The 26,815-nt window shown below is 35.1% G+C and overlaps 1 protein-coding gene across 1 annotated transcript in view; it reads left to right on the top strand.

The window, feature by feature from the left end:
* Positions 1–26,815, top strand: part of SLCO6A1 (solute carrier organic anion transporter family member 6A1) — a 97,951-nt gene that overhangs the window by 56,930 nt on the left and 14,206 nt on the right. Inside the window, 2 exon segments of the mRNA XM_030759682.2 lie at positions 12,416–12,569; positions 18,741–18,928. Coding sequence (XP_030615542.2) covers positions 12,416–12,569; positions 18,741–18,928 — 342 coding nt within the window.

The following is a 26,815-nucleotide window of genomic DNA, read 5'->3' as shown; positions in this document are numbered from 1 at the left end:
CTGGTGCGGGCCGGGATTGGGAGCTGAGGCTTGGGCTTCAGTCAGATCGCAGGGAGAGGACTGGGGTTGGCTGCATGAACACGGTCTGAAGGGGGCTAGTGCACCCCAGCTAGCCAGGAGGGAGTCCGGGAAAAGGTCTGGAACTGGCGAAGAGGCAAGAGACTTTTTCTTGCCTCTTTGTTTCCTGGTGTGTGAGGAGAGGATATTAAGAGTGCTGCTAAAAGGAGCTCCAGAGATGGGCGTGAGCTGTGGCTATCAGCGGACCCCAGAGACGGGCATGAGATACTAAGGCTACTGCTGCAGCCACCAAGAAGCCTGTGTGCAAGCACAGGTCACTATCCACACCTCCCATCCTGGGAGTTTGTGCAGCCTGCCACTGCCAGGGTCCTGTGATCCAGGGACAACTTCCCTGGGTGAACAGACAGCGCACCTCAGGCTGGTGCAAGGTCATGCTGACCTCTGCCACCACAGGCTCGCCCTGCATTCCCTACCCATCCCCCACCCCAGCCTGAGTGAGCCAGAGTCCCCTAATCAGCTGCTCCTTTAACTCCGTCCTGTCTGAGCAAAGAACAGATGCCTTCAGGCGACCTACACGCAGAGGCAGGGCCAAACCCAAAGCTGAATCCCAGGAGATATGCGAACAAAGAAGAGAAAGGGAAATCTCTCCCAGCAGCCTCGGGAGCAGCGGATAAAATCTCCACAGTCAACTTGATTTATCCTGCATCTGTGGAATACCTGAATAGACAACGAATCATCCCAAATTGAGGAGGCGGACTTTGGGGGCAATGATATATATATATATATATATAGATAGATAGATATAGATATAGATAGATAGATAGATAGATTTTTTTCCCTTGTTCTCTTTTCATGAGGGTGTATGCATATGCTTCTGTGTGAGATTTTGCCTGTATAGCTTTGCTTTTACCATTTGTCCTAGGGTTCTGTCTGTCCTTTTATTTTTTTAGTATAGCTTTCAGTGCTTGTTATCATTGGTGGATTTGTGTTTTGGTTTGGATGTTCTTTCTTTCCTTTTTTTAACTTTACTTAAAAAAATTTTTTTAATAATTATTTTTTGTTTTCTATTTTAATAACTTTTAAATTTTATTTTATCTTCTTCCTTTCTTTCTTTTTCTTCTCCTTTTTATTCTGAGCTGTGTGGATGACACACTCTTGGTGCTCCAGCCAGGTGTCAGGGCTTTGCCTCTGAGGTGGGAGACCCAAGTTCAAACATTGGTAGACCAGAGACCTCCCAGCTCCACATAATATCAAACGGCGAAAATCTCCGAGATATCTCCATCTCAACGCCAAGGCCCAGCTCTACTCAATGACCAGCAAGCTTCACTGCTGGACACCCTATGTCAAACAACTAGCAAGAGAGGAACACAACCCCATCCATTAGCACAGAGGCTGCCTGAAATCATAATAAGGTCACAGATACCCCAAAACACACCACCAAACATGGACCTACCCACAAGAAAGACAAGATCCAGCCTCATCCACCAGAACACAGACACTAGTCCCGTCAACGAGGAAGCCTACACAACCCACTGAACCAACCTTAGCCACTCGGGAAAGACACGAAAAACAATGGGAATTATGAACCTGCGGCCTGCGAAAAGGAGACCCCAAACACAGTAAGTTAAGCAAAATGAGAAGACAAAGAAATATACAGCCAATGAAGGAGCAAGGTAAAAGCACCAGACCTAACGAATGAAGAGGAAATAGGCAGTGTATCTGAAAAAGGATTCAGAATAATGATAGTAAAGATGATTCACAATTCTGGAAATAGAATAGAGAAAATACAAGAAACGTTTAACAAGGACTTAGAAGAACTAAAGAGCAAACAATCATGAACAACACAATAAATGATATTAAAAATTCTCTAGAAGGAATCAACAGCAGAATAACTGAGGCAAAAGAACGGATAAGTGACATGGAAGATAAAATAGTGGAAATAAATACTGCACAGCAGAATAAAGAAAAAAGAATGAAAAGAGTTGAGGACAGTCTCAGAAACTTCGGGGACAATATTAAATGCACCAACATTCGAATTATAGGGGTTCCAGAAGAAGAGAAAAAGAAAGGGACTGTGAAAATATTTGAAGAGATTATAGTTGAAAACTTCCCTAATATGGGAAAGGAAATAGTTAAGTTCAGGAATCACTGAGAGTCCCATACAGGATGAATCCAAGGAGAAACACACCAAGACACATATTAATCAAACTATCAGAAGTTAAATACAAAGAGAAAATATTAAAAGCAGCAAGGGAAAAACAACGAATAACATACAAGGGAATCCCCATAAGGTTAACAACTGATCTTTCAGCAGAAACTCTGCAAGCCAGAAGGGAGTGGCAGGACATATTTAAAGTGGTGAAGGAGAAAAATCTACAACCAACATTACCCAGCAGGGATCTCATTAAGATTCAATGGAGAAGTTAAAACCTTTAAAGACAAACAAGACTAAGGGAATTCAGCACAACCACACCAGCTTTACAACACATGTAAAGGAACTACTCTAGGTAGGAAACACAAGAGAAGGAAAAGACCTACAATAACAAACCCAAAACAATTAAGAAAATGGTAATAGGAACATACATTTCGATAATTACCTTAAATGTAAATGGATGAAATGCTCCAAGCAAAAGACATAGACTGGCTGAATGGATACAAAAACAAGACCCGTATATATGCTGTCTACAAGAGACTCACTTCAGACCTAGGGACACATACAGACTGAAAGTGAGGGGATGAAAAAAAGATATTCCATACAAATGGAAATCAAAAGAAAGCTGGAGTAGCAATTCTCATATCACACAAAATGGAGTTTAAAACAAAGACTATTACAAGAGACAAAGAAGGACACTACATAATGATCAAGGGATCAATCCAAGAAGAAGATAGAGCAACTGTAAACATTTATGCACCCAACATAGGAGCACCTCAATACATAGGCAGATTCTAACAGCCATGAAAGGAGAAATCGACAGTAACACAATCATAGTAGGGGACTTTAACACCCCACTTTCACCAATGGACAGATCATCCAAAATGAAAATGAATAAGAAAACACAAGCTTTAAATGATACATTAAACAAAATGGACTGAAGTGATATTTATAGGACATTCTATCCAAAAACAACAAAATACACTTTCTTCTCAAGTGCTCATGGAACATTCTCCAGGAGAGATCAATACTTGGGTCACAAATCAAGCCTTGGTAAATTTAAGAAAATTGAAATCGTATCAAGTATCTTTTCTGACCACAACGCTATGAGACTATAAATTACAGGAAAAAATCTGTAAAAAAATACAGACACCTGGAGGCTAAACAATACACTATTAATAACCAAGAGATCACTGAAGAAATCAAAGAGGAAATCAAAAAATACCTTGAAACAAATGACAATGAAAAGACGATGACTGAAAACCCAAGGGATGAAGCAAAAGCAGCTCTAAGAGGGAAGTTTATAGCAATACAATCCTACCTTAAGAAACAGGAAACATCTCGAATAAACCACCTAACCTTGCACCTAAAGCAATTAGAAAAAGAAGAACAAAAATACCCCAAATTTAGCAGAAGGAAAGAAATCATAAAAATCAGATGAGAAATAAATGAAAAAGAAATGAAGGCAACGATGGCAAAGATCAATAAAACTAAAAGCTGGTTCTTTGAAAAGATAAACAAAATTGATAAACCATTAGCCAGACTCATCAACAAAAAAAGGGAGAAGACTCAATAGAATTAGAAAAGAAAAAGGAGAAGTAACAACTGACACTGCAGAAATAAAAAAGATCATGAGAGATTACTACAAGGAACTCTATGCCAATAATTGGACAACCTAGAAGAAATGGACAAATTCTTAGAAATGCAAAACCTGGCAAGACTGAATCAGGAAGAAATAGAAAATATGAACAGACCAATCACAAGCACTGAAATTGAAACTCTGATTAAAAATCTTCCAACAAACAAAAGCCCAGCACCAAATGGCTTCACAGGCGAATTCTACCAAACATTTAGAGAAGAGCTAACACCTATCCTTCTCAAACTCTTCCAAAATATAGCAGAGGGAGGAAAACTCCCAAACTCATTCTATGAGGCCACCATCACCCTGATACCAAAACCAGACAAGGATGTCACACAGAAAGAAAACTACAGGGCAATATCACTGATGAACATAGATGCAAAAATCCTCAACAAAATACTAGCAAACAGAATCCAACAGCACATTAAAAGGATCATACACCATGATCAAGTGGGGTTTATTCCAGGAATGCAAGGATTCTTCAATATACGGAAATCAATCAACGTGATACACCATATTAACAAATTAAAGGAGAAAACCCATATGATCATCTCAATAGGTGCAGAGAAATCTTTCAACAAAATTCAACAGCCGTTTATGATAAAAAACCCCCCAGAAAGTAGGCATAGAGGGAACTTTCTTCAACATAATAAAGGCCATATATGACAAACCCACAGCCAACATCATCCTCAATGGTGAAAAACTGAAAGCATTTCCACTAAGATCTGGAACAAGACAAGGTTGCCCACTCTCACCACTCTTATTCAACATAGTTTTGGAAGTTTTAGCCACAGCAATCAGAGAAGAAAAGGAAATAAAAGGAATCCAAATCAGAAAAGAAGAAGTAAAGCTGTCACTGTTTGCAGATGACATGATACTATACATAGAGAATCCTAAAGATGCTACCAGAAAACTACTAGAGCTAATCAATGAATTTGTTAAGTAGCAGGATACAAAATTAATGCACAGAAATCTCTGGCATTCCCATATACTAATGATGAAAAATTTGAAAGTGAAATCAAGAAAACTCTCCCATTTACCATTGCAACAAAAAGAAAATATCTAGGGGTAAACCTACCTCAGGAGACAAAAGACCTGTATGCAGAAAATTATAAGACTCTGACGAAAGAAATTAAAGATGATACAAATAGATGGAGAGATATACCATGTTCTTGGATTGGAATAATCAACATTGTGAAAATGACTCTACTACCCAAAGCAATCTACAGATTCAATGCAATCCCTATCAAACTACCACTGGCATTTTTCACAGAACGAGAACAAAACATTTCACAATTTGTATGGAAACACAAAAGACCCCGAATAGCCAAAGCAATCTTGAGAACGAAAAAAGGAGCTGGAGGAATCAGGCTCCCTGACTTCAGACTATACTACAAAGCTACAGTAATCAAGACAGTATGGTACTGGCACAAAAACAGAAATATAGATCAATGGAATAGGATAGAAAGCCCAGAGTTAAACCCACACACTTATGGTCACCTTATCTTAGATGAAGGAGGCGAGAATATACAATGGAGGAAAGACAGCCTCTTCAATAAGTGGTTCTGGGAAAACTGGATACTACATGTAAAAGAATGAAATTAGAACACTTCCTAACACCATACACAAAAATAAAATCAAAATGGATTAAAGACCTAAATTTAAGGCCGGAAACTATCAAACTCTTAGAGGAAAACATAGGCAGAACACTCTATGACATAAATCACAGCAAGATCCTTTTTGACCCACCTCCTAGAGAAATGGAAATGAAAAGAAAAATAAACAAATGGGACCTAATGAAATTTCAAACTTTTGCACAGCAAAGGAAACCATAAACAAAACCAAAAGACAACCCTCAGAATGGGAGAAAATATTTGCAAATGAAGCAACTGACAAAGGATAGATCTCCAAAATTTATAAGCAGCTCATGCAGCTCAATAACAAAAAAACAAACAACCCAATCCAAAAATGGGCAGAAGACCTAAATAGACATTTCTCCAAAGAAGATATACAGACTGCCAACAAACACATGAAAGAATGTTCAACATCATTATTCATCAGAGAAATGCAGATCAAAACTACAATGCAGTATCATCTCACACCAGTCAGAATGGCCATCATCAAAAAATCTACAAACAATAAATTGTGGAGAGGGTGTGGAGAAAAGGGAACCCTCTTGCACTGTTGGTGGGAATGTAAATTGATGCAGCCACTATGGAGAACAGTATGGAGGTTCCTTAAAAAACTAAAAATAGAACTACCATACGACCCAGCAATCCCATTTCTGGGCATATACGCTGAGAAAACTATAATTCAAAAAGAGTCATGTACCACAATGTTCACTGCAGCTCTATTTACAGTAGCCAGGACATGGAAGCAACCTAAGTGTCCATCAACAGGTGAATGGATAAAGGAGATGTGGCACATATATACAATGGCATATTACTCAGCCATAAAAAGAAACGAAATTGAGTTATTTGTAGTGATGTGGATGGACCTAGAGTCTGTCATAACAGAGTGAAGTAAGTCAGAAAGAGAAAAACAAATGCCATATGCTAACACATATATATGGGTTCTAAAAAAAAAAAAGTCATTAAGAACCTAGAGGCAAGACGGGAATAAAGACACAGAACTCCTAGAGAATTGACTTGAGGACATGGGTAGGGGGAAGGGTGAGCTGGGACAAAGTGAGTGAGTGGTAGTGTATATATGGATATATATACACTACAAAGTGTAAAATAGATAGCTAGTGGGAAGCAGTAGAATAGCACAGGGTGATTAACTCGAGGCTTTGTGACCAGGTAGAAATTTGGGATAGGTAGGTTGGGAGGGAGGTGAAAGTGGGAGGAGATATGGGGATATATGTATATGTATAACTGATTCACTTTGTTATAAACCAGAAACTAAAACACCATTGTAAAGCAATTATACTCCAATAAAAATGTTTAAAAAAACCCCAAATAGTTAACAAAATGGCAAAAAGTACATATCTATCAATAATTACTTTAAATGTAAATACACTATATACTCCAATCAAAAGACATAGAGTGATTGAAAGAATACAAAAACTACTAGAGTTTATCAATGAATTCAGTAATGTTCCAGGGTGCAAAATTAATACACAGAAGTCTGTCGCATTTCAATACAATAACACCATAGTATCAGAAAGAGTAATTAAGAAAACAGTCCTATTTACAAATGCATTACAAAAAACAAAATACCTAGAAATAAATGTAAGAAGGTAAAGGACTTGTACTCAGAAGACTATAAGACGCTGATGAAAGAAATAGAAGACAACACATGCAGATGGAAAGATAGACCATGTTCATGGATGGAAGAATTAATATTGTTAAAATGATCATACTACCCAAGGCAACCTTCAGAGTCAATGCAATCCCTAAAAATACCAATGACATTTTTCACAGAACTAGAATAACTAATGCTAAAATTTGTATGGAAACAGGAAAGACCCCTAACAGCCAAACAATCTTATGAAAGAAGAAATCATGCTCCCCTGATTTCAAACTAAACTACCAAGCTACAGTCATCAAAACAGTATAGTACAGGCACAAAAACAGACACATAGATCAATGGAAATGAAACCACTCTTATATGGGCAATTAAGCTACAACAAAGGAGGCATATACAATGGGGCAAAAGACAGCTTCTTCAACAAATGGTGTTGGGAAAACTGGGCTGCTACATGCAAAAGAATCAAGCTGGACTACTTTCTCACACCGTGCAGAAAAATAAATTCAAAATGTATTAAAGACAAATGTAAGACCTGAAACTACAAAACTACTGGAAGAAAACATAGGCAGTACACTCTTTGATATCAGTTTTAATAATATTTTTAGATGTCTCCTCAGGCAAAGGAAACAAAAACAAAAATAAATGGGACTACATCAGACTAAACAGGTTTTGTTCAGTAAAGGAAATCATCAACAAAACAAAAAGGCCTACTGAATGGGAGAAGATATTTGCAAAGGATATGTCTGATAAGGGGTTAATATCCAAAACATACAAAGAATACATACAAATTCCACTCCTGGGTATTTACCCGAAGAGAAGAAAAGCACTAATTAGAAAAGATATATGCACCCCTGTAATTATTGCAGCATTATTTACAATAGCCAAGATATAACCCAAGTGCCCATCAATAGATGAATGGATAAAAAAGATGTAATATACATACAATGGAATATTACTCAGTCATAAATAATAATGAAATCTTGCAATTTGCAACAAGGTTGGAACTAGAGGGTATCATGCTAATTTAAATATGTCAGACAGAGAAAGACAAATACTGTATGATTTCACTTATATGTGGAATCTAAAAAACAAGTGAACAAGCATAAAAAACAGAAACAGAGCTGTAGATACAGAGAAAAAACAAGGGCTTGCTGGAAAGGAGGGAGTTGCGGGGAGGAATTAAATAGGTGAGGGAGTTTAAGAGATACAAACTTTCAGTTGCAAAATAAGTGAGTCATGGATATGAAATGTGCAGTGTGGGGAGTATAAAAATAACTATGTAATATCTTTGTGTGGTGATATATTGTAACTAGACTTACTGTGGTGATAAGTTTGAAATGTACAGAAACACCAAATCACTATGCTATGTAACAGGAACTAACAGTCTTGTAGGTCAATTATACTTCAAAAACAAACCAATTAAAGATGATACAAACAGATGGAGAGATATACCAAGTTCTTGACTGGAAGAATCAACACTGTGAAAATATCTATACTACCCAAAGCAATCTACAGATTCAATGCAATCCCTATCAAACTACCACTGGCATTTTTCACAGAACTAGAACAAAAAATTTCACAATTTGTAAGGAAACACAAAAGACCCTGACTAGCCAAAGCAACCTTGAGAAAGAAAAATGGAGATGGAAGAATCAGGCTCCCAGACCTCAGAATACAGTACAAAGCTACAGTAATCAAGACAGTATGGTACTGGCATGAAAACAGAAATATAGATCAATGGAACAGGATAGAAAGCCCAGAGATAAACCCACACACATATGGTCACCTTGTTTTTGATAAAGGGGGCAAGAATATACAATGGAGAAAAGTCAGTCTCTTCAATAAGTGGTGCTGGGAAAACTGGACAGCTACATGTAAAAGAATGAAATTAGAACACCATACACGAAGATAAACTCAAAATGGCTTAAAGACCTAAATGTAAGGCCAGACACTATAAAACTCTTAGAGGAAAACATAGGCAGAACACTCTATGACATAAATCACAGCAAGATCCTTTTTGACCCACTTCCTAGAGAAATGGAAATAAAAACAAAAACAAATGGGACCTAATGAAACTTAAAAGCTTTTGCACAGCAAAGGAAATCATAAACAAGACAAAAAGACAACCCTCAGAATGGGAGAAAATATATGCAAATGAAGCAACTGACAAAGGATTAATCTCCAAAATTTACAAGCAGCTCATGAAGCTCAATATCAAAAAAGCAAACAACCCAATCCAAAAATGGGCAAAAGACCTAAATAGACATTTCTCCAAAGAAGACATACAGATCGCCAACAAACACATGAAAGGATGCTCAACATCACTAATCATTAGAGAAATGCAAATCAAAACTACAATGAGGTATCACCTCACACCAGTTAGAATGGGCATCATCAAAAAATCTACAAACAATAAATGGTGGAGAGGGTGTGGAGAAGAGGGACCCTCTTGCGCTGTTGGTGGGAATGTAAATTGGTACAGCCACCATGGAGAACAGTATGGAGGTTCCTTCAAAAACTAAATACAGAACTACCATACGACCAGCAATCCCACTTCTGGACATATACCCTGAGAAATCCATAATTCAAAAAGTTATGCACCGCAGTGTTCACTGCAGCACTATTTACAATAGCCAGGACTGGAAGCAACCTAAGTGTCCATTGACAGATGAATGGATAAAGAAGATGTGGCACATATAAGCAATGGATTATTACTCAGCCATAAAAAGAAATGAAACTGAGTTATTTGTCGTGACGTGGATGGACCTAGAATCTGTCATACACAGTGAAGTAAGTCAGAAAGAGAAAAACAAATACTGTATGCTAACACATATATATGGAATCTAAAAAAAAAAAAGGACGTTCTGAAGAACCAGGACAGGAATAAAGACACAGACGTAGAGAGTGGACTTGAGGACATGGGGAGGGAGAAGGGTAAACTGGGATAAAGTGAGAGAGTGGCATGGACATATATACACTACCAAATGTAAAATAGATAGCTAATGGGAAGCAGGCACATAGCACAGGGAGATTATCTCAGTGCTTTGTGACCACCAAGAGGGGTGGGATAGGGAGGTTGGGAGGGAGACACAAAAGTGAGGAGATATGGGGTTATATGTATATGTATAGCTGATTGACTTTGTTATAAAGCAGAAACTAACACACCATTGTAAAGCAATTATACACCAGTAAAGATGTTAAAACCAACCAACCAACCAACTAACTAACTCATAGAAAAAGAGATCAGATTTGTGGTTAACAAAGGCAGAGGGTTAAGGGATCAGGAATTAAATGAAGGCAGTCGAAATGCACAAACTACCAGTTATAAAGTAAATAAGTACTAGGGAAGTGATGTACAACATGACAAATATAATTAATACTGCTGTATGTCATATATGAAAGTTGTTAAGAGGGTAAACTCTAAGAGTTTCATTACAAGGAAAAATTTTTTTCTCTTTAATTTTGTATTGATATGAGATGATGGATGTTCATTAAACTTATTGTGATAATCATTTCATGATGTATGTAAGTCTAATAATTATGCTGTACATCTTAAACTTATACAGTGCTGTGTCAATTATATCTCAATAAATTCTGGAAAAAACTTAAAAAAATAATGTTAAGAATACTATCAAAAAGAAATACTGTAGAAGGAAAGATCAATATATAAGATTCTATGGCATTTTATATACTACCTACAAACAAGTTGAAATTGATATTAAACAACAATACCATTAACAATAGTATCAAGAAAAAGAAATTCTTAAGGATAAATATGATAAAGATGTAAAATCCCTTTGCACTGATTACTGTAAAACATTACTGACAGTAATTAAAACCTACATTTTTAAATGAAGAGATATCCCATATTTGTGGGTTACAAAACTCAGGATCTTTAGAATGTTAATCCTCCCCAAATTGATGTATGTATTTGATGTAATCACAATCAAAATCCCAGCAAGCTTGCTTTTTTAGATATTGGAAAAATGACTTTTAAATTCATATAGTTATGCAAAGGATCTAGAAAAACCACAAACAATTCTAAAGAACAAAGGTGGAGGACTAATGCTATTTGATTTCAAGACTTATTATAAAGCTACAATAATCAAGAAAGTAGTACTGTTGCAAATATAGACCAATAAGTCAGTGGAGCAGAATGGAGAGTCCAAAAGTAAGCACACACATATATAGATAATTAATTTTTGATAGGGTGTGTATGCAATTTAGCAGAGAACATAGTCATTTTAACAAATGATGCTGGAACAATTAGATATCTATATTTAAACAAACTTTGATCCATATCTTATACCATGTAAATAATTCAAAATGGATTGTAGATGTAATTGTGAAATATAAAATTCCAGGAATATGAGGAAAATTTATGTGAACTTGGGTTCAGCAAAGATTTCTTAGTTATGACACCAAATATGTGATACATAAAGAAATATATTGATAAATTGGTCTTCATTAAAATAAAAAGCATCTGCTCTTTGAAAGATCCAATTAAGGTAATGCAGAAACAAGCCATAGACTGTGAGAAGATATTTGAAAATCATATATCTAACGAACTTGGTTTCTAGAACATATAAAGAACCTTGAATGCTTAGTAATATCCACAAAAACGGGCAAAGGATTTAAACAGATATTTAACCAAATAATAGATACAGATGGAAAATAAGCACATGGAAAGATGTCCAGCATCAGTCATTAGGGAAATACGTATTAAAAACCACAATATGAAGTTACTGTATCCTTGTTAGAATGTCTAAAATTAAAAAGACTGACCATTCCCAGTGTTGACAAGGAATATAGGAAGCAATTGAAATCTTACACACTGCTTGTGAGAATGCAAAATAGCACAATCACTTTGGAAAACTGTTTGACAGTTTCTTAAAAAGTTAAATGAACACCTACCATATGATCCAAACATTCTACTCCTTAATATTTATCCAAGAGACATGGAAGCATATGACCATACAAAGACCATGTAAAGACCAGCTGCATGAAAGAAGCCAGACAAAGAAAGTGCACCTAGTGCACTATGAAATTCCAACTAATGAACAGTTTCAGAAAGTAGATCAGCAGATGCCAGGTGGTGGAGGAATTACAAAGGAGCATGAGGGAACTATTGGGGGTGATGATTATGTTTGTTAACATGATTGCAGTGATGGTCTCACAAGTGTATGCAGATTGTATGCTTTAAAAATGTACAGTTTATTGTATATCTGTTGTACCTAAATCTGTTAAAATTATTTAAATAATCATATTTCATTGATCTCATTGATATCCTTGTGTATACATTAATAAGGATAATACAGTTGTATTATAATTACATTCAATCTCTTCTTTTACAGAACAGGGAAGTTGGGAAACCTGACAGCTCCTTGCAATTCTCATTGTAAATGCTCATCTTCATTTTATTCTGCTACATGTGGAAGAAATGATATTCGATATTTTTCTCCTTGCTTTGCAGGTTGTACATATTCTAAAACATTAAAGAATCACAAGGTAATTATCTTTTTCTCTGCTTCGTCCTCTCCATTAAGAAGTGCAACTTATAGATGATGTTTATATTTTACTCCTGCTCTCTATAAAATCCTTTCCCCCTCTTATTTTCCCTTTCTTAAATTTTTCTTAAATTATGGCTTCATGTGATCACAATACATAGGACTTGTGAGAATTGGGAGTGAAGTAGGGACCCAGGTTTTAAAAATTCTGCGTTTCTCTCTCCCCTCTCTTTGTCTAGTCTGTGTGAGGGGAAGAGAGCAACAAAGAGGATATTTCCTGACCCATGGGCATTATATCATCTTCCTTAGCAGGCAATAAAGTACTTTATTAGTACTTTATTTATTAGTATGTACATAACAATATTCTTTTTCCTGTTACACAGATCATTTTATCACAGTATATCAGCATGCCTGACCAACTTTAGTTCCTCGTTGTCATATTTTCACTGGCCTACTATTTAACAATGTATCTTCAGTTTTTAATTGAATATTAATATTAAAAAGATTATATACCCTTTAAAAATTCTTTCTTCTTAAATGTTTAAAATGATTCTTTAAAATTTTTAAATTTAAAATGGTTATTTATATGTATTATGTATTTTAAAAACTATTACATGTTTTCAATGATTTATATATTTTAAAATATATTTAAAATCTTTAAAATATATTACTGTGGGAAGCTTTAAATGTAATAGAAAACCAAAATGAACTCCCATATGTTAGTTACCCATCCTCAACAATTTATTAACTTATGGAAAATCTTAATTTACACTCCTGTTTAATTCCTCTCCTCCATTTTATTTTGACAAGTAAATGATTTTTTAAGTCTCATGTTGTCACCACAGAATAAAGCAGAACTGCTTGACCTTGGTGTTTTGATCCATGGGATATTCAAGAGCTAAAAGTGCCAGCCACTATATAGCTTCCACCCATCTTTCTTTTACTGGGGAATCCCTTTTAGGGATTTGTTTCTATTTCATAAAAATCTTTATAATTTCCTTTCATTTCGCTAAGGAATAATTAATAATGAATAATGAAATAATTCACAAAATAGTGACTCAAACTGTGTGATAACATTTGATGCTGAATAAAAATTGAAAGAATAAAATATTTTTGACAAAAATTAGATCTGTTACGAATTACCCAGGACAATTAGCCTTGAAAGAAATAATGGCTCTGAAGGAAAACTGACAATAGCAGAAGTTATGATTAGTACAATTTGATACAGATGAAACCAATTAATGGATAAAATATACATTAATTTCAAATGGGAAAGAACTGATGCCAGTAAAAATAATTTTAACAAAATGAAAATTAGAGAAATACCATATACAAAAAATTATTGTGTCTAAATTGTGTTAATGGAATTCCCTCTGGAAAATTTTTTTCAGTGAAACTATGTCAACTTTGAAATAATTCTGATTAAATGTTCGTATTCAAAATATAAGGGTCAAATGTATTAGAATTGAGTGCTTTTCAATTACACTTATGCAAAAGTTTACAAGAGGAGTGGTAGGAAATACTACATCTTTGAAGATTTCTAAGTTTCCATAGAAAATCACAGCTTTACCAAAACTGAAAATAGATATCTGCTCTTCATGTTGATAATATTCCAAGTGTTTTGCCTCATTGAGACCCACATATTCTTATCCATGCTATCAAGATCTTCAAATTTCCTTATATAGATACGAAAGAAATCTTGGGATTTTCTTCATGATCTTCTCACTGGGACTAGCTCTTTTCAGCAGCTGATATGGCTTTCAGTATAAAATAGCAGTATCAGGGATCTTCTTCCAGAGACTGCTGTAGTCCAATAGGAGCCTCATTCTACATATCTATAGAGAAGGGAAGTCAGTCTCGTCCAAAGCATTAAGGATTACAAGAAGCCAGTCTTCAGGATCTCTTCCAGTTGAAACATCCCTAGAATATTTTAACTTCATTTACTGATTTCCCACCTTTGTGCTATTTTTGTCATATATTTTATTTCTCCATATATTTTAAAGGACACACACTGTTATTGTTTTTTTGTACAGTCAGTATGCACTTATATTTACCCACTTCCTTGCATTTCCATGTTTTCATATGAGATTTTTTTTTCCCTTAAGAACCATATTTCACTCCCATTTCTGAAAAGAAAAACTGTCTTCACTTGGTATGGAATTCTGTATTGGCAGTGATGCCCACCTGCCACCCCACCCCCTGACCGTGGCCCGGCGTTTGAAAGATGTCATTATATTGTCTCTATGTCTCTGGCTGCTTAGCTGCTTTTAAGATTTTCTCTTTGTTTTTGACTTTTAGCAATTTTACTTTGATATGCCTGGATGTGGTTTTCATTATATTTATTTTGCTAGGGTTTCACAGAATATCTTTAATCCGTGGATTTATGTCTATCAGTTGGAAAATTCTCAGCTATTATTTCTCCCTCACTTTCTCCTCTTTTATTGGTTGTGGAGGAGGCACCATATATTAATTCAATATTGCTGCATAACAAATTACTACAGCCTTAGTGTCTTTAAATAATACCCATTTATTAGCTCACAGGTCATAAGCCCAGATATGGCATTGCTGGTTCCTCTGCTCAGAGTCTCACAAACTGAAATCAGGGTGTTGGCTGAAATACATTCCTTTCTGGAGGCTCTGGGAAAAAATCTACTTCCAAGGTCATTCAGATTTTGGGCCAAATTCAGTTCCATTGGGCTGTAAAAAATGAAGCCCCTATTTCCTTGGTAGCTGTCTGCTGAGGGCCAATTTTAGCTCTTAGAGGCCACTTCCATTCTTTGCCACATGACTCCTTCCATCTTCAAAGCCAGCAACAGAATCTCCCTTGTGACACATGTTTTGAATCTCTGACTTCAGGAAAAGCTCAGTTCCTTTTATATATTATCTAATTACGTGAAGTTTACCTCTGTTTCTTAAAGTCAGCTATGCCATGTAACATAACTTAGTAAAGGGATTAAAATCCACCAACTCACATCAATCTAGGGATTATGCAGGTTTATAAAATAGCAGGATGGGAATCTTAGGTGCCATCTTAGTATTCTGCCTAACAGCAGACTACAAATAGACCTTTCTACTGTATCCCGTACTCTTTTGCTCTTTATTTTCCATCTCCTTTTATCTGTTCCGTTCTAACATTTATGTTTCGGTAGAATCCAAGTCCCTGGTGAAATTCCACATCATTTAAGATATTTTATCCATTTACCCTCTATTTTCTGGAAAATATTAATCATAACTATTTGAAGTTCTTGCTATTTAGTCTACTGTCTGTAGTAGTCTACTTATATTTGTTCTTGTCCTAATTTTAAGCCAATTATTCTTGTCATTTTGCATACCTTGTAATAATATATGAAATCCTGAACATTATATATGAAAAATGTATCTTAATATACAGTTGTCTATTTCTCTCTTTATTTTGACTTCATGTATTTTAGACCCTCTAATTGTGTGCATACACATTAATAATTGTCACAGCTTCTTGATCCTTTTATCTTTACAAAATGTCCCTTTCTATCTCGGGTAATACTCTTTGTCTTGAAGTTTGTTTTATATATTAAACAGTCACTGTAAGCTTTCTTGCTGTTTTCATGGTTTATCTTACTTCTATCATTTTATTTTCCAACTGTTCATGTCTTTATGTTTAAAATGTCTCCTGTAGCCAAGGTATAATATGCTTTTGCTTTTTCCTCAATTCTGTTAATGTCTGTCTTTCAATTGGAGTTTTTAGACAACCGACATTTATTATAATTATTGATATGGTAGACTTAGATCTATCTTCTTCTTTTATTATTTGAATTGAATATATTTTACTATTTCATTTTAATATAATTTTTCCTATTTTGGTTGTATCTCTTTGGATATAACTCTACAGCTCTTCAGCCCTTCCAGAGCCTAATATCTTGTGATTCTACCATCTGTTCACTAAATTTTCTTCACATTTTCACTTTTCCCCTTAGTCATCTTAGGTTCTATGGTCTGCAATTATTTGTTGTACTGGATATCTTTTTTCTGACCTCCAGATCCACTTTTCACCTTCTCTACCCTCCTCACTGTTCCAAGAGACCAAACTATAGTATGAGAGTTCTATTATCATATATAATCTATTATCATATAGACTATGATAATAAGGAGTCTTGATAGAAAGTCAGAAAGATGGGGGGAAAAAGTGAAGTCGTTGTGTTTATTTTCTTGGTTCCCTCTCTGAGCCATGGACCGACTGCCTCCCTTGCCTGCAAGTCTTAATTTCTTTCAGGGAGGCCTTCTCCATATGACCTTCTCCTTCTGGTAACCATTCTTACCCTAGGACCCTTCAAATCTACTTTCAAAATACATGCTAGATCTGACTATCTTCATCATTTTCTCTGATACCCGGGCCCCAGTCACCAATGACTTGCATCTTACTTTAAGAGCTTTTTAACTGTTTTCTCTGCTTTTACCCTTGCTTTCACAGTTCAGTAGCCTCAATATATCAGCTAGAGTGATCTTTTAAAAAATGTCATTTATACATCTATCCCTCTAATGGTTTCACATTCCTAAGAATAAAAACTGAAGTTCTTAAATTGCTCTTGTAATTACCTACCAGTTTCTATATAAATCCTTCCCTCATTACTCCAATTTCATTTTCTCTTAGTTTCCCTCATGTTCACTCTGATTCAAACAAATTTTTCTCCTTGCTTTTTCTTTGAATTTGTCAAGCAAGCTCCAGTCCCAAGGCTTTTCAATTTCTGTTTTGTTTTTCCCACCTGGAATATACTTCTTTCAGGTAACCACATGGCTCACTCCCTTACCTTCTACAAATCTCTGCTCAAATATCACTGTATCATTGTAGCATTACCTGTTCATGCTAAACTCACCCCTATAATCCCTGATTTTTTTCCTTACTTTATTTTTTCCTCCATAGTATTCATCACCATGTGCTCCATTGAAGGTTCTTTTTTTAAAAAATATTGCCTATCTCATGCTAGTAAAAAATTTCCTACATGAGGGCAGGGATTTCTATTGTATTGTTTACTATGTTTTCACAATACCTAGAATGATGTTTGGCACATAGGCATTATTAAAAAAATATGGTAGAATGAATGATTTGCTATTTAGATATTTCTGTTTTCCTTTAATATATCCAGTAACCACTTAGCAGCTTCCCTAAACAACGGACATGGTTTTTGTACCATCATTTTCTGAATCACCCAGGTTCAAGCCATCTTTATTTCCTCTTATTCCTTCACTGGTAACTTAGTTTAATATTTCTACTGAATTTTTAAAATTATAATTATTATTTAATTTAGAATCTTTTCAATAGATTAACAAATTGCTAACTGGTCTCTGTATCTCCAACTCTGTTTAGTTCTTCTTAGAAAATATCACCTATTCATCTTCCTTGAGTTATCAATAATAATATAACAGCCCCAAGTTTTCATTCGTTCCCATTAGGGACTACATTATGACTTATGTTGGCTTTAGGCACTTTTGCCTTTTTAAACCCCTTCCTTCACTTAAAAAAAGAAAGAAAGAGAGAGAGAGAGAGAGAGAGAGATTTAATGTACAACTGCTTTGGCATAAAGACAAATATGATCCAGTCTGGATGCATTATAATATATTCATTATTATGATATTTATTTTTTCTCTGATTTTAAAAGACACTAAAATTAAAACCTTTTTTTTTTAGTTCTGAAAGTATTGTGGGTCCTAGGTACACTGTGCCTACTCTGCCTAATAGATAACAGCCCTGTCATCATCACATACAAAATAAAGTCTTGCCTTTGCAGCATAGTTCTAAAACTGTCTACAATTGGGTAATTCTCCATATTTCAAATCCCAGCTAAAATTCCACTTTATTCATTACTTTGTCCTTAATCTATATCTCTCTCCAACAATTATTTGTACAATTAACTGTAAATATTTTTAGTGAAATTTCTTAAATTAATGGAATTTTTCCTAAGTAACTATAATTATATATACACGTACACAATTCTTTGTTAGGTAAAATACCTTGATCTTATTTATCATTAGTGGTTCATTTGTAAGTTATGAATGGCAGATTTAATATAAGGATATTTACTAATAAAACTGCCTAGTCTCCCTGTAGTTATTGATTTAATTTTTATTTTACAATTATAAGAGTTTTTGTCTTATGACTATATTTCTAAAAGATTGTTTCCTGTCTTCATTTTCATAGACATATTACAATTGTTCTTGCATTAAAGAAGGATTAACAACCTCAGATAATCAAGGTGACTTTATTGACGCTAGACATGGGACATGTGATTCAAAGTGCTATAAATTACCTTTGTTCATTGCTTTTATCTTTTCTACAATTGTATTTTCTGCTTTTGCTGGTATACCAAACATCCTGACCATCCTTCGGTGTGTATATGTTATTCATAATCATTATTCATTTAATACATATGAAAGACAAGTTTAGGAAGGTTTTAGAATATTGTAGTAAATGATTTATGCTTTTGTTTCAAGGTAGCAACTGGTAGAGGGGAAAATTGTTATATTTTCAAAATTCATGTATATGCTTAATTCTCTATTTTAACTAATTTATTTGCATAAAGTATGTATATAGATAACACATTTAGTTTAACTTAAAACTAAATTTATTTACTTAATTTAACACACCTGGAAAATTCATAAATATAGGAAAAATCTTAATTATAACACATGTGATTACAATGTTGATTCATTGGTTATAGATATTTATTGACTATTTACTTCTATATTAGCCAGTTTGACTATGAGAAGACATCAGTGTCATCAACAAAGGAACATAATAACTTCTAGAATTTTGGAATTTTAATACATAAGTTTATTACTATTCTAAATTAAACCAACATTTGTTATTCATTTGTTCTTCCTGAATATATGAAATATATTTAACGTTTGTTTTTACCATAGTAGCAGAATAATTGGTCATTATTTTCAGATTATTTTTTTCAAAAGACTAACATAAACCTTTAGGTCATGAGGAGCAATTTGTTGTACCCTAGGAAAACAGACTAAAAAACATGAATAAATATATGCAAAAGAAATCTGAGTTGGGCACATATGGTCTCTGACTTCAATGAACTTGAAGTTTAGATGGGAGACAAAACTTTAACATATCAATACAGTGAAGCAGGTTTTTACTTATTCACCTAGATCTGGCACTGAAACTACAAAAACTAATAAAATATGGACCTTGCCTTCAAGCTGCTTAGAGTTTACTAGGGGGAGAAAAACACATAAAAAGGAGTGCAGGGAGGGCTTCCCTGGTGGCGCAGTGGTTGAGAGTCCGCCTGCCGATGCAGGGGACACGGGTTCGTGCCCCGGTCCGGGAAAATCCCACATGCCGTGGAATGGCTAGGCCCGTGAGCCATGGCCACTGAGCCTGCGCGTCCGGAGCCTGTGCTCCGCAACGGGAGAGGCCACAACAGTGAGAGGCCAGCGTACCGCAAAAAAAAAAAAGAGTGCAGGGAGTTCTTAGAAATGCCATGATTAAAGCTTGTACAGATTGACCTGGGAGCAAAGTGGAGAAAATGGTCATTTTTATCTAGGATGATTTGGAAATGCTTATAGACAGTGTGGCACTTGAACTTGAGTTGTGAAGATAAGTGATTTCTCACAATGCAAGCAAACTGGGGGCAAGTTCTTAACAGGAAAAATTAGTAGGAAAAGTAGAGGCAAAAATGTGTGAAATATCTTGGCAAGGAGTTTGTTATGACAAGAGTAGCATGATTGTAAATTGGACAGGGAGATTTGAGGTTGGTAAGGGCCTGGTCATGGGAAGCCTTCTTTGCCATGTTAACGTGAATGATGTTATCCTATATGCATCTAGAAGCCATTGAAAAGAGTAAACCTCAGAAGTAAAAGTTATCAAATATGTGCTTTAGATAGATTAGTTTGAAGATAGTGTGGATGATGAAGCTGATAGGAGAAAACAAGAAACAAAGGAAGGTACTTAGGAGACCAGTTTAGAATTTATCTCTATTTAGAGATAGAGAGAATAGAATATAATAGAGAAAGATTTAGTTTGGATAAAAGGGCAAGATTATTAATTTGATGTTCCTGGTATAAAATGTGGAAAAATCTAGAATTATGTCCAGTTGTCCAGTCTGGGGAACTAAATGAATTATAATGTATTAACTGAGATAAATTCAAAGAGAAGAGAAAGCTCAGATTGAACATAATCAGTACAATGTTGAGCATGCCTTATTTAAAGTTCGTGTGAAACTTCTGAGCAAATATTCTCAGCAGTGAGATGAGAAAGATGATAGTAATACTCCAGAAGTCTAGTTCTGAATCTTCTCATGTCTCCTGGTAACTGTAGAGAGCAATAAATAGAATAAAATATAACATGCATGCAGACACACATAAACACACATGCACACATATGCTGTTGTTTCAGTACAATTATGAGATCAACAAAAAATGACAGAGTTGTAATTGCATATAAATATTGCCAAAATTGAAGTAGAACAAGGAACCAGCTTGTAGATTCATAAAGATGTTACAAAGAATAACAGGGAATGTGGAGAGGGTCTCAGGATTGACAGATCTCAAATATCTCCAGCATATATTTCTGCTCAGGAAGAGAGGATGGTACCTTAAGATGGAAGTTCTGGGAGTAGGACCAAGGTAGATAAGTCAAAGCAGAGTATTTTTGGAAAGAATGGGAAAAAAGTTTTGCAAAATGCCTAGGGGGTCCAGACATAGCAGATCTAAAAAAGTGCCAGCAAAATACCATCTACAAGTGAATACATAACTTTGGAAAACAATAAATATGAAGAGATCTCGAAAGCCCAGATCTGGCAGTACAAGTTCTTTTGAAGCAGGCCAGGTTTGCAGAAGCAGAGAAGGTATAACCACACATAGGGACTATATTTAACTACTCTATATAAACAGAGAAGATAACTCTTCAGTTTTGAAGCTTGGAAAGCTGGTGCATGTTCCATTCCCATAACTTTCTGCCTCTAGTTTAAGAAAACCCATCTCATTCAAAATGATTAAGTAGAAAAGGAAAAGCTTCTGCCTACATACCAAATAATTATAGTGAGAGAAATGAAAATTATTAAGCATTATTTAAGAAAGGACAGTGAAAACTCACTAGAACAATGTTACCATGAATCAGATAAAAATATAAATGTAACTATATGTAAGTTTAAGTTAAAAAAATTAAACAATCTTGGCCACAAAACAAGAGAAAAATAGCTAGATGAAGGAGGCTATGGAATGAAAACTGACAGAACTCAGGAAAGAAACAAATGGGAAAAAATTTATAGATGAAGACTAAATTATAAAGCACACAAGGAAGAAAAGACAACATAGAAAGCATGTATGTGGCATAGAAGGGGGAGAATGGAGAATATAAAATAAAAGTAAGAAAAAGTATTAGAGAAAATAGGCAAATATAGAAGATAGGAAAAGGAGATCCAAAATGCACATAATTGCAGTTCCCAAAGAAGAAAACCAAAAAAATACATATTTAAATCTATAGTTAAAGTTTACTGAAATAATAAGTAATGATAAATAATGAATAATTAAATAAAATAATATTTGAATCTATATATTGTAATGGCACATCAAGTGTCTAGGGAAATTGATCCAGAGCAATCAACACTGAGATGTACTGTGGTAAAATTCTTGGATTTAAAGATGCAGAAATAATCCTTTTGTCATCTAAAAGAAAAAAGGAAAAACAAAAGTTTGGCATCAGGTTTCTCAACAGCAGCATTCACCTCCAGAAGGCTGGAGAAACACTTAAAAGATCCTCAAGGAAGGAAAACATGAGCTCATTATTTCATCATCAACAAACTGCCCTACAGTTATAAACAGTTTGGATATTGAAGTACCCGGGATATGTTGATATCAGATACTCCTTAAGAACTGACAGCAAGGCAAATTGTAACCAACCAAGATATGATTGGGGAAATTTTGATAAAAGGTCTGGCGAGGGACTTCCCTGGTGGTACAGTGGTTAAGAATATGCCTTGCAATGAAGGGGATGTGGGTTTGATCCCTGGTTGGGGGACTAAGATCCCACATTCCATGGAGCAACTAATCCCACGTGCCGCAACTACCGAGCCTGTGCGCCACAACTAGAGAGAAGCCTGCACACCGCAACGAAGAGCCCACACGCCACAACAAAAGATCCTGTGTGCCTCAACGAAGATCCCGTGTGCTGCAACTAAGACCCCGCGTGCTGCAACTAAGACCCAACGCAGCCAAATAAATAAATATTTTAAAAAAAGAAGGTCTGGTGGCAAGCATCAAGCATGTTAAACTACTTAGATTTAACTAATATATTTAACTAAGTGCAATTAATTTATGCTAGAACTAAGGCAAATACTAAGCTAAGCATAAGGGTGGCAAAATAGAATGAAATGTAATATGCTTTGATAAAGTAGAAATTGTACAACTAACAAAAATGGGAGAAGTAAACAGGGTAGAGATCAAAAGAAGGATAAACTTGATGGCTGCCTAATAGATAATAAATGGAGAGTCAAGGGATATTATTTTTATAGACATTTTATTGAAGCATAATATATTTTCAGAAGAGTGCACAAATTGCAAATGTAAATTGATGGATTTTAACAAAGCGAAGACACCTATGTAACCAGAGTCCAGCCCAAGAAACGGATAATACAAGTATTCCAAAAGCCCCTCCTCCACCTCCCTTCTTGTCTAAACCCTTAATGCCTAAAGACTACCACTCTCCTGACTTCTGCAGTGAATAGGCTAATTTGTTCTGTGTTTGAACTTTATGCATACACAGGAGAATACAGCACATAGTCATTTGTGTCTGCATTTCGTTACTCAACAACGTGCTTTTAAGAGTCATTCATATGGTTGTATATAACAGAAATTCATTTTCATTGCTCTATAGCAGTACTATCCAATCAGATTTTGTAAAATGATGGAAATGTTCTGTATCTCTGATATCCAATATCGCCTCTAGCCACATGTGCCTATTGTGCATTTGAAATGTGGTCAGTGTGAATGAGGCACTGAACTCTTAATTTTATTTAGTTTTAATTGACATAAATTTAAGTAAGCACACATGGGTAATAGTTAACCATATTGTACAACATAGTTTTATAGTAGTCCATTGTGTGAATATACTAAAATTTATTCATTCTGTAGTTAATGTTGTTTCCACTTTAGGGCTAATATGCTGTTTCTATGAACATTCTTTTACTTGTTTTCTGGAAAACATATGAATACATTTCTATTGAGTACACATATAAACAGCAGAATTGCTGAGTCATATGTATGTTAAGCTTTTTAATAAATTTTTAAAGTATTTGCACTAGTTCATTCTTCTAGCAGTCTATTGTTAATTGTTCTTAAACTCAAGCAATTTTGATAGGTGTATAAGTGTTGATATTTCATTGTACTTTTAATTTCCCTATTCAGAGGATTAATATTATTGAGCATGTTTTCCTTTATTCATTAGCCATAGGAATGTGCAATTTTGTCAAATGTCTTTTCTGTTCTTTTGTCTATTTTTACATTGGGTTGTCTGTCTTTTTTATTATTGATTTGCAGAATTTCTTTATATACTCCAAATGTGGGAGTCATTTGACATATATATTCATGACAAATATCTTCAACTCTATGACTTGCCTTTTCACTCTGATAATGGCATCTTTTGAGTGAAATAAATTTTTAATTTTAATGTCCTGTTTAAGAAATCTTTGCCTGATCAAAGTCATGTGGATATTTCTTATGTTATTTTAATAAGAGATTATAAAATCAATAATTCAACTGGGAATGATATTTTTTGTATAAAGTTGGGACCCAGGTTCATCATTTTTGGATGGATACTAATTGACTCACCACCGTTTATTTAAAGGCTGTCTTTTCCCCACAGACATGCACCAGCAGACTCTATATATGTGGTTCTATTTCTGCACTCTGTTCTGTTCCATTGGTCTATTTGAGCATCCCGGTACCAACATTACAGTCTTAATTGCTGTGTATTTTTTGTGAATATTTACATCAGTCTTTGTTGTAAGTCCATCTTTGAGATTATCTTGGCAATTCTCGGCACTTTGTATTTCTAGGTGATTAAAATCACCTAGTTAATGTCCATAAAAAAACATGCTGAGATTTGGATTGGAATGTCTTTGAATCAATTTGGGAGCATTGCTATACTTACCACACTGAGTCTCTTGATCAATCAATGAAGTATGATTCCTTCAGTTATTTAAATCTTCATTTATTTCTCCAATAATGTTTCATAATTTTCTTTTTCAGAGTTGAGGTCTTAAACCTCCTTCATTAGATTCATTCCTAGGTAACTGATGTTTTTGATATTTAGTATAGCATAGTATAAAATAGTTGTTTATTACCGGTATGAAGGAAATGCAATTCATTCTTATTGCTTTGACCTTGTATTCTGTGACTGTGTTCATATTAATTTCTAATAGTTAGTTGGTAGATTAAAGGCTTTATTTGGCGTCTGAGAATTCCAATTCAGGAGACACTGATCTGAGCAAGAGTTGAAAATGTGTTCCTAGGAGGAGATAAAAGACAGGGGTTTATAAAGGCAAAAAACCCAACAAGGTTGCAAAAGTTGTTTCAAAAGAATTATAATTGGTACTGGCAAGCCAAAGCTATTCTTATCTTTACGTGATTCGTAGCAAAAGGCTACCACTAGAGGGAGGGAAAAGTTCGTTACTGTGACAGGTTGCAGGTTTTCTTGTAGAGTCCTTGGAATATTTGTGGTTTAGCCCAATTCAAAAGTTCATGGTTCCAGCTGGTGAGGATGTGCATAAGCCCTGCTTCCTTAATGGCCTTCCAGCTCCATTTTAAAGAGCTCTCTTAGCAATACTGACTACATGCTGAAGTTCCTTTTTCCACAGTACATAATCACAATCTGCAAATAATGATTTTTACTTCTTCTTCTCCAACGCTTTTCTCTTGCACTGATTAAGATACCCTGTACAATGTTGAATAGAAGTAGTGATGGTATACTTGTTTTTTATGCCCATCAAGATGAAGGTTTTTGGTATTTTATTGTTAGATATAAAATTTGCTGTAAATTTACCCTTAAGTGTGATATTGGTACCATCTATCAGGATAAGCCAGTTTGTTTCTATTTCTAGTTCACTGAAACATTTTTTAATTAATAAATTTTAAAATTTATCAAATGCATTTGATGCATCTATTGAGATGATTGCAATATGATACCTCTACTTTATTCTAGGAATAAATTGGATTTAGTCAGTTGCTTGATTCAATTTGCTGATACTTTGTTTAGAATTTTTGCATCTATATTCATGAATAAGGTTGCCTTATAATTTTCCCTTATTAATGTGCTTGTTAGGTTTTGGCATCAGTGTTACTCTGGTTTCATAAAATAAGTTGAGAAATATTTCCTCTTCCCTTAATATATGGACTAATTTATGGAGGTATGGTATTATTATTATTTTTTTTTTTTTTTTTTCTCTTTCTTTCTCCCTTGCGGTACGTGCGCCTCTCACTGCCATGGCCTCTCCCATTGCGGAGCACAGGCTCCGGACACGCAGGCTCAGCAGTCATGGCTCACGGGCCCAGCCGCTCCGCGGCATGTGGGATCTTCCCGGACCAGGGCACAAACCCGCGTCCCCTGCATCGGCAGGCGGACTCTCAACCACTGCGCCACCAGGGAAGCCCTGGTATTATTTTTTAATTAAGTCTTCGGAAGAACTCACTTGTCATGTACCTGGCCTAGAATTTCTTTGTGAGAATGTTTTAAATTAAAAATTGAATGTGTGTGTGTGTGTGACTAACAAATCTTTCTGCTTTTATCTTTATAATTTCTATCATTTTACTTCTATGTTTTTAGTATTTTTATTTTATTCACCTATATCTTCTGTCTATTGGTATATATGCCTTTTCTATCCAAGTATAAATTTAGCTGCATCCCAGAAGTCTTGATATATATTTTTACTCATACTTTCAATTCAAATATGCCTTTCAATGTATTTTTCATTTAAACCATGTGTTATTTAGAAGTGTACAGTTGGTGCAAGGTTGGTTCCTTCTGATGGCTATGAAGGCAGGGTCTGTTCCAGATATCCATGGCTTGTAGATGGCTATCTTTTCCTGAGTCTTCACATTATCTTCACTCTGTGAATGTCTATGTCCATATTTTCTCTTCTTATAATGACACCAGTTATATTGGATTAGGGCCTACCCAACTGACCTCATTTTAACTTAATTACCTCTGTAAAACCCTGTATCCAATATGATGGCATTCCAAAGTACTGGGAGTTAGGATTTTTG

The sequence above is a fragment of the Delphinapterus leucas genome, chromosome 3 (genome assembly GCF_059928025.1).
Source record: "Delphinapterus leucas isolate spDelLeu-1000000601 "Yukka" chromosome 3, BTC_Dleu_Yukka2, whole genome shotgun sequence".
In the NCBI taxonomy this organism is placed as follows: Eukaryota; Metazoa; Chordata; class Mammalia; order Artiodactyla; family Monodontidae; genus Delphinapterus; species Delphinapterus leucas.
This window is presented reverse-complemented; position numbering and strand designations above follow the sequence as displayed.